Source organism: Hibiscus syriacus, unplaced genomic scaffold (genome assembly GCF_006381635.1).
Source record: "Hibiscus syriacus cultivar Baekdansim isolate YM2019G1 unplaced genomic scaffold, ASM638163v2 tig00001478_pilon, whole genome shotgun sequence".
Classification (NCBI taxonomy): domain Eukaryota; kingdom Viridiplantae; phylum Streptophyta; class Magnoliopsida; order Malvales; family Malvaceae; genus Hibiscus; species Hibiscus syriacus.
The window spans coordinates 4,959,252-4,968,939 of NW_024061874.1; the positions used below are offsets into that span (position 1 = coordinate 4,959,252).

Consider the following 9,688-nt stretch of genomic DNA (forward strand, 5'->3'; position numbering starts at 1 on the left):
AAAATCGAAATAATTAAAAATATAAATTATAGTGACCAAAATAAAATAATTGCAAACATTGTAACCAAATTAAAAAATTAACAATAATAACACACTGTACAATAACATGACTAAATTGAAAATATTAAAACATCAGTACTCGAAATAAAAGAAAACAAAACATCATTCAATGACTAAAATGAAATATTACAAATGATAGAGGGACCCAAAGTGGGTAGGCCTGTAAATGAACTGAACGTTCAGCGAATCGTTCATGAACCGTGCGGCGGGAAGTTCGTTTATGTGCGTTTATTTATTAAATGAACGAACATGAACAAGATTTTGTGTTCGTTTAATTAAATGAACGAACCTGAACATAGGTCTCGTTCGTTCATTTATGTTCGTGAACGTTCGGTTATGTTCGTTCTGTTATGTTCGTTCGGTTATGTTCGTTTATTTCATTCATTTGTTTAACCCAATCTTCTTAAATCAATTTTGGTGATCAATTGTAAGTATCTTAATATTAATTAATTGATATTCTGATGACCAACTCTATAATTAACCCAATTTTATTTGGAAAACCCAACAATATTAACATGGTTTAGTTCATTTTGGACGATCCATAAGCTGCATACCCAGCGCCGTCAACATCCACTATGCCGAAACCCTATGTGACTGCACCACCAGCTAGTTATCCGATGAGCAAAGAGGAGTCCCAGAAACCGGTTGCTTTCGAAACCAAGTCTAAAGGTGATGGATTCCCGAAGGGATGTTAAGTATTAAGTACCGTTTCTTCTACTCAAATAATCTTCTTTTCTTTCATTTAATGGAGTATTCGAATTTACAAGTAAATAGGATCAACCAGTAACTCAAGTCACCTTACTTGACTCAAGAACCCAATAATGGTAAGGCCTTATTCCATAGGTTGAGAAGTTCTTTAACGCGTTTCATCAAACAAATTTTGTGCGCCATCCAGATATGGAAGTTTAGCCAACCTACTTCTCTCATTTCCCAATTTTGAACTTCTACATAGAACGAAGCTAAGGACATGTTTATTTGATCCCCAAGGATTAAGGTTGGCAATCACATAAAACACAATCTGTGTTCATCTCGACTGTTGTTGAATGAGATAGGAAGAAAGAAAGTGGAGGAACATTATGCAATCCCACATCAGTAGCAAATAAGCAGCTCGGGGTTGGTAACTTATATAAAAGAAGATGGGGGAGAATAGGTTTAAGCATCTTTGCACTTGGGGCAATGTTGAGCTTGAATTGAGCTTGAATTGAGCTTAGAATTGAGCTTGAATCGAGCTTGAATCGAGCTCAAGTCTCGAGTTTTAATCGAGCTCTTAATTGTTTTTTGAGTTATAGCCTTTTCGAGTTCGAGTCGAGTTTCAATATTATATTTCGAGTTCGAGTCGAGCTTGATAATTTTAAGCTCGCGAGTTTTCGAGTCGAGCCGAGCTGACTTTGAAAGTTTTCGAGTTCGAGTCAAGCTCAGCAATACTCGAGCTCGACTTGACTCGTTTACACCCCTAGGTAGGGTCTCCAACGTTTATGTTCATTTATGTTCGTGTTCATTTATGTTCGTGTTCGTTTATGTACGTGCGCGTTTTTGTTCGTTTATTTATTAAATGAACGAACATGAACAAGTTATATTCCTTAATAAACGAACATGAACCAAAAAAAAATTCGTTTATGTTCGTGTTCGTTTATGTTCATTTATTTTTTAAAGAAATGAACATGAACATACCTCTGTTCGTGTGCGTTCGGTTCGTTTACAGGCCTAAAAGTGGGATTTACCCACGCGCAAAAGTGCAAACAGGTCCCTCTTTGAAACTACGTCGTTTCGTGGAGGACATATAAGCCTACATACAAGGCTTAATTTCTCATCTTTTCCCTCATTTTCCCATTTTCTCAAAACAAAGAGAGAGTTTCTAAAAAACTCTATCAATTTCCCTTTACCGGGAAGAAAAGATAGGCGCCGTCGGCGTTAGTCACGGCGGTTCGCGGCGGCACACGACGACCAGATTAAACCCAAACCCCCAAAAACTTCCTCTCACCTTCACCAACCCGAAAACCAACTTAGTTTCACCTAAAAATCCCCCTAAACTCGTAGATCTAGGAATTACCTTTCAAAAATAAATCGAGAAATTGGTGACCTTTGGCATTCCCGACGTTACGCCGACCAAGGTAAGCTTCTCCTCTCGCTTTTATGTTGTTTTCCCTTTATTTTTTCTTCGGTATTTTTCTGATTTTCGTTCGAATCTCCCCATATTTTCTACTTGTATTTTTCCCCTCTGAGTCTAGTTACATGTGCATATATAGTAAAAAATAACCTACTTTTAGCGTTTCCTATTGGAACTAAAACGTTTATTTTTTGTTGCTTGTTGGTGCCCCACGAGGACACGTCGCCGGGAAAGGTGGAATGAGAGTTGGTTGCGGCTGGGACTCTCGCCAGTTTATCTTTCGAAAGCTGGTCAGGCGGCGCAAAAGGGGAAGCCACGAAACCCTAACCTTGTTTGCATATGTGGGTTTGGCAAGGCTGACTTGGGCCTACACATATATATATATATATATATATTTAGACTCCACAAAGTGGTGGAGAGGTGAGTGTCTCTAATCATTATGGCTCTAAATTCCACTGGCCTGGTTTTCAGAGCCATTAATATTCTGGGACAAACCAGGATAACCAACACCAAGAAATTACCAGCAGCAACCTATGTAGAAACTCTGTTCCCATGGAGTATGAAGAAAACCAACCAAAAGAGGCGCTTCCGCATTGTTTCTCAGCTAAACCCATGGAGTATGAAGAAAACCAACCAAAAGAGGCGCTTCCGCATTGTTTCTCAGCTAAAATTTAACCAAAACCACCCTTCTCTTTCTTCTTCAGTGATGAAAGATGAAAGGAATTTGGTTCTTACATCTCCAGGACCAGACAGATATTCCAAGGAATTGGATGTTGCTGTCAGGGCTATCCAGATGGCATGCTCACTGTGTCAGAAAATTCAGGATAGTTTGATTTTGAAAACCAGCAGTTCTGTTCATTCCAAAGATGACAATTCTCCTGTCACTGTGGCAGGTAATTTTTATCCATTTTTTTTGAATTTGGTGGCGTTCTTGAGATAATGCTGTTTCTTCTGCATATTTGGTGGTTCAAAATGTTGTTTTAATCTTTTAACACAATCTGTTGGCACTTTAAATTAGGAATCTTGAAAAGGGATTAAATTTATATGGCTTATTTTATTCGAATTCTTAGTTTTTCTTGAAATATCTGTACTTGACACTAGTATCCGAAATATGATCCATGGTGAATTTTCATATTTCATGTGAAAGTATCTGGTACCAGTCACAACATTCAACTTAGTCTAATCATCTTTGTTACACTGTGTCAACCAGACTGGAGTGTTCAAGCAACCGTAAGCTGGATACTATCCGAATCCTTCGGGTGTCGGAATGTGTATTCTTGCCGAAGAAGATGTTCGAAGCCTCTTCGAACCTAATTCATCAGCATTGTTAGCTGCCGTAGTGAAAACAGTCAATGGCTGTCTAACCGGGGCACCTCATTTTGGATTCAAGGGTCCGGAAACGCCGCTCGGGAGTTCTGATGTTCTCGAAGCCATTAGTTGATGCAATTCGACGGGGGGCCCACTGGAAGGTTTTGGGCACTAGACCCCGTTGATGGTACATTGGGGTTTGTTCGTGGTGATCAGTTCGCCGTGGCTTTAGCATTAATAGAGGATGGAGAAGTTGTGCTCGGTGTTCTAGGTTGTCCGAACCATCCGATGAAGAAGGAATGGCTAAGTTATCACCACCGCTATTATCTAAATTGACCCCGACAACATCTGAATCATGGGATAAAGGGTGTGTTATCTATGCAAGAAGAGGTAGAGGCGAGGCTTGGATGCAACCTTTACAACCGAAGAATAAGCCGTTGTCATGGCCGAACTCTGCAATACCGGTTCGAGTATCCTCTGTTGATAATCCGGCATTGGCTACTTTCTGTGAACCAGTTGAGAAGTCGAACTCAAGCCACTCCTTCACCGCTGGATTAGCACAAAGCGTCGGCCTTAGGTACATGCACATAATACATGATGGAACCACTGCGTTTAAAGAATGACATGCATCAGCTGTGTGACAAAACAAGTAATGATTATGTTTTCAAATGCAGAAAGAAACCACTGCGCGTACACAGTATGGTGAAATACGCAGCGATAGCTCAAGGCGATGCCGAAATATTTATGAAGTTTGCGAGGACGGGGTACAAGGAAAAGATATGGGGTCATGCAGCTGGTGTGATTATCATAGAGGAAGCTGGTGGCGTGGTAACTGATGCAGGAGGATCTCGACAGGAGTTTTCAAGAGGTATGTTCTTGGAAGGTCTCGATCGAGGTATAATTGCCTGTTGTGGAGTTAAACTACATGAAAGAATAATTGGAGCTGTTGATGCTAGCTGGAACTCTTCCAGTTTATAATCGTTTCTATATCTTTGTACATTGATTCTTACAAGACAAGATGCTAAGCTATAGTCATCTTTATTTGTTCATGTTCATAAAATCTGAGAGTTGGAAGGTATCCGCCATGAATGAAATGGTAAGAAAAATTATTCAAATAATGAAATAATCGAATATCATCCAACAAATTGCTCTATGAACTAGAAAATATACAGTCAAGGATGAAACTTCAACTGTAGCTGTATGTTGCAAGTAAACCCCCCAAAACTAAAAAACCATGAGCTAAAAAACTTAGTCTTCTTGTCGGTTTTGTTGTCTGCTGCGCCTTTGATGCTTTAGAAATGGATCCGCCCAATCCTTGTCTTCCTCCACAGCTTGATTCCATCGTTCTTTAAACGCTTTATGCTCCCAAGTGGACTGCCTCCGAATCTGCAACAGCGATCTTATCAAAATTCATTTATGGAAAGAATCTAAGCAAAACCATGTCCCACAAGGCCATGCTGTATCTCTATTCTTCGGGGTATCATATTCGTTCATCTTTAGCTTACACGTAAGAAGCAATGAGCATCGAAATATCGAGAATTATCAATGTTCGTGTGCTAACCAAGAGGAGTGTTGCCTAAGCACTAAAGCCACTTATTAGCAATATGTATAGTAGAAGCCAAATTTCTCTTTGCCGGAAGAACTAAAACAAGGGAATGTTAGTGAACAGAGCTACTGTACCTCAGTTCTTAGATCGAAACTTGAAGCCCCATGTCTCTGCACATCAGTGGGAAAATGCATTAAAAAACCAAATGTATTATAATAAATTTAGTGCAGCACGATGGCCTGGATGAATCCGACAGGCAATTATGAGAAGGGGAGGAGTTGAAGCAGAACCTTTACGGTTGTCCTCATTGTGGGATGGCCACTACCACCCAAACTTTGTATACCCTTGTGAACAATGTACTCGCTATCAACCACGCCGACCTTCTTTGAGCGATCACCCTGAGTAAAACCATATATATAATGATAAAAAATATTATATTTATAAGCTGTATGCGGAAAGAGGAATTAAAATGGTTAACTAAGCAGGCAAAAAATAGCATTGAGTGAATCTTACCTGTGCACAATACCCGAGTTTCATATCTACTCCCCATCCATGTACAAGATCATTCTAAAACGGAAAAAAGGGAGAAAAAAAAGAAAAGAAAAGAAAATGCTAAATGAGAAAATGAAAGAAAGAATCAACGGTGTTAACGTTAAATTTCGATGCAGACGAGGACAACATGCAAACTTACCTGTATGAGATGCCATGCACAATACCAGGCAGATCTAGAAAACACAGGAGCCATTCCCTCCACAAATCTACAAAGGTAATATGAATGACTAAAATTTGTATAGTGATGATTAACCTGATAATGGAACTAGATATTCTTCAAGAATTTCATCAATACATTTATCCTCAGTCTATTCTACTCGATAGTCAGATGACTTTACCAAAGAATATGATGATAAAATTACTCACCCAGTGCATGGTGGCCCCTCGCTTGCATTCGAACACTTTGTTTTACCTCTGAGATCATAGACTCTCCTGCAACAGTCAAAAATTTTCATGCAAGTATTATACAAGCAACAATATGCAAACCTTTTGTGAATAGTCATAGACCATCCTGCTTACCTGTGAAACCTTTTCTTTCTTGCACGTATCGTGATTCTGTGGTGTATTTCAGTTGAATTTGGATCTAAAGCTGGCTGAGAAATCTCTAAACCTTCAGACTTCACAATTCTTAGGTACCTGGAAAAGGAAGACTAGCCAATTAATCAAAATGCTCAAATTTTACCCGAAATGGAAGTATGCTACTGTCATTAAACAACAAGCAAAAGCCTCACAAAGCACAAATAGTGACCAAGTGAAAGATTAAACTAACATTGTCTCGAAGATAAAACCATACAGAAGATTATATTATAAACGAAGAACACATAATATCCTGTAAAGGAAATAGAACATCGAGAAATTGCAAATAACAGAAATGTCATCAAAGTCATTTACCTTACAGGGTCAAAGTACTCGACTCCCAAATCTTCATCCCAGAGAAATATGTAGTCATAAAAAGACACAATATCGGGATGCAGAAAGCGCTTTGCAAACCACCTGAAAGAGGGAAGAGATCACAAAGCTTATTCGATGTTCCGATCAAAACGAAATTGTAAACCTAAGAAATGTCATACTGAAGTAGCAAAAAGGGCAGACCATTTTGGCAATTCAATCAAGAAGTTCCATCAAATGTCAATATGAACATACACATCCACCAATGTGCATTATAGAACAAAGAATCCTTTAACCTGCAGTGAGCCTTACCACTTCGTTTGGTTATCAGCTACTATGTGAATGGCTTTCTCACACCAACCAATATCCCGCCATCTATCCACATTGCCATCATAATGAAACAAAATAATGGAAAAATTCGCTGCAAGAAACTGAATTCAACAAAATTAGGAAAAGAATCTGCAGTTCATCAAATTTGAAAACCAAAAGGACAATATGCACTACCTTTTTCACCACATCGTCAACATTATATTTTTGCTTGATACCAACCGGCATTGCTAGCAAGTTCTTGTTTGTCATAACACTAGCCTGCAATGAAATAGCCATCTGTTACTGTTTCCATTTAAAGAGGAAAAACAACAAAGTGGGCTGTATGCATAAATTCATGCTAGCATACAATCAGATTAGAGTCTCACCCTTGACTGCGAATTGCTTGACCACAGAGGCCTTAGTTCCAAATCTGAACGAGCTTGCATTATGCCACGAGGCAAACCTCTTAATTTCCCATGATGCAATCGATAATTCTAGGCACAACCAACGCACAAACATATATATTAGTTTCCCGGACTGGTAATAGAAATGATACACAACGCATGAGCCAAGGAAACAATGACAATGAAGGAAATGAATCTTAAACAGCACATAATGCAAGCGCTTAATCAACTTATTCTCAAACATGTGCCGAACAATGACAATGTAGTTTACCTTTACTGTTTCAAATGGGTGAAATTTCGTTTCCATCTGACAATAAGAAAAAAATAATTTAAAAGAGAATAGAACACAGCTGTAGCAAACCCTCAGAAGGTGCAAAAGCTTAAATAAATCATTCGCCGATACGAAACTAGTGAGCTAAAAGGTAACAAAAGAGCCCAACTGAGCACTACAATGTGAGGAATAACAAATCCATTTTTGTCCTAAATGTAAATCAAAACCATTAAAATCTAGACAAAAATAGAAGTTGAAATACCTCTGTCTTAAGGTATTGATAATTTGTGGTTCTATACACAATGAACAACATAACTGTACAAATAACTCCCATAAATCGAAGCTGATTCATTTTAAACCCGCAGTTTCCCTGCAACAGCATCAGAGAATTAGAAACTTTAAAACTAAAATGCTACTGAAATTTCTATCCCCCAACGACCTTCAAGCTTAAAGTAAAAGAAAGAACATACCCCCTCAAACAAAGCAGTTCTTTTCTTGACCAGTGCATTCCATGATTGAAATGTCTTCATACAATCAGCGCTTTTCTAATACCCTAAAAAAACTGCAAGGAAATAGCATGCAAAGCAAAAAATATATAAATATTTATGCTTAAAACTTAAACAAGTTGAAGCCTGTGCACATGCATGTGCCGTCTCAAAATGGACAAAGGGGTTAATAAGTGTTATTTATATTGCCATTCTAACTTTAGAAATTTCGACCGACACCCAAGAATCTAGAAGAGAAGCATAACAGAATCCCAGTAACTAATATGAATCTGTCCTCAAATAAGGGGGGGGGGGAATAGATAACTTTGAAACAAAACAAAGAGTTTGTTTGAGTATCTATTAGATCTAAGGCAGTGGGTATTACTATTTTAAACACCTTGCTGAGATTTATAACCAAAATGAAATTATCAAGAGGAATAACAACAGTTTTAACAGCTAAGTTTCTATTTTTTGGGGAAAAAAAACCAAAGAGAAACTGAATGATTATCAACTATTACCGGATCTTGATCCACCCACCATTTAAAAAACGGAGTCGAAATGGTTTATCAAAGCTGAAGCTATAAAAAAGAGTAAAAGTAAACAAAGATTGTGATAACAAGGGTCGTCTGATTCAATGAAACCAAGTTGAATGGATCAGCAAAAACAGGTGAAGCAACGCTGGTACGCCACCGTTTCAAAGGAAAGCATCCGAAGGAACAAAAGGGAGAACCTTTGGTTTTAGCAATTAAGCTTTGGTATGGTGGAATGAAGCTTTCGGGTTTTGGGGCTTATGAGTTGTCGAGAGATGAATCGCCGATGGTTCCCGAATAAGCACATTCGCTTTGATTATATAAGGAAAAACACGCAAGTAAAGGAATCGTTTTTCATGTAATGGCAACAGCTGCAACCAGAAACATTGGCGTATGTCTCACTTTTTTTCTTCCCCTCCAGTAAATATACTAATATTAATCATTAATCTTTAATCGCCCAAAATAATTATGGGTAAATACACAATTAGTTACTAGATTATATAAGGAAAAACACGCAAGTAAAGGAATCGTTTTTCATGTAATGGCAACAGCTGCAACCAGAAACATTGGTGGCGTATGTCTCACTTTTTTCTTCCCCTCCAGTAAATTATACTAATATTAATCATTAATCTTTAATCGCCCAAAATAATTATGGGTAAATACACAATTAGTTACTAAATTATCAGTTTTAGTTCGTTTCAGTACCAAAACTTTTAATTTTTTAAAAATCATTCTCAACATTTAATTTTTGTTTCATTTTAGTATTCCACCATTAAAAAATTAACGTGTTTAGTACATAAACTATCAATTTTTGTTCGTTTTAATACCTAAACTTTTATTTTTTCCTCAAAATTTAACGTTAAACTTTGAATAAGTGTACTAAAATAAAATAAAAATTAAACTTTATGTATAATTTTAAAAAAAATAAAAGTTTTAAGTATTAAAATAAATAAAAAAATTAATAGTTTAGATACTATACGCTTAATTTATCCAATAATTATTGATGATAATCCTAATGTGAGAACCACGGTGGTACGATTTACGTATAAATTATTTGTATTAATATAATTTGAAATTAGCAGATTTTAATTTAATTTGATAAGATAAAATTAGGTTTTGAAAAAACGTTATTCATATGATTTTATAAATTCAAGTTCATGATTTGAATCTTAAATATAAATATGATAAAATTAAAATTGATATGAATTTTAAATCAAAAGATTTAAAC

At 37.0% G+C, this 9,688-nt stretch overlaps 1 protein-coding gene and 1 pseudogene across 1 annotated transcript; one reads left to right on the top strand and one right to left on the bottom strand.

The window, feature by feature from the left end:
• Positions 1 to 2,592: 2,592 nt before the first annotated feature.
• LOC120127736 lies at positions 2,593 to 4,453 on the top strand (annotated as a pseudogene).
• A 109-nt stretch (positions 4,454 to 4,562) lies between these two features.
• LOC120127728 lies at positions 4,563 to 8,681 on the bottom strand. Its single transcript, XM_039145580.1, has 15 exons — positions 8,661 to 8,681; positions 7,916 to 8,007; positions 7,708 to 7,815; positions 7,446 to 7,481; positions 7,157 to 7,264; positions 6,966 to 7,049; positions 6,774 to 6,892; positions 6,465 to 6,566; positions 6,093 to 6,209; positions 5,940 to 6,005; positions 5,713 to 5,779; positions 5,535 to 5,588; positions 5,312 to 5,419; positions 5,156 to 5,191; positions 4,563 to 4,861 (listed from the first exon to the last, which is right to left on the bottom strand). The coding sequence occupies exons 2-15, from the start codon at positions 7,973 to 7,975 to the stop codon at positions 4,724 to 4,726; spliced, it is 1,203 nt and encodes a 400-aa protein (XP_039001511.1). The 5' UTR covers positions 7,976 to 8,007; positions 8,661 to 8,681; the 3' UTR covers positions 4,563 to 4,723.
• Between the last annotated feature and the right edge of the window lie 1,007 nt (positions 8,682 to 9,688).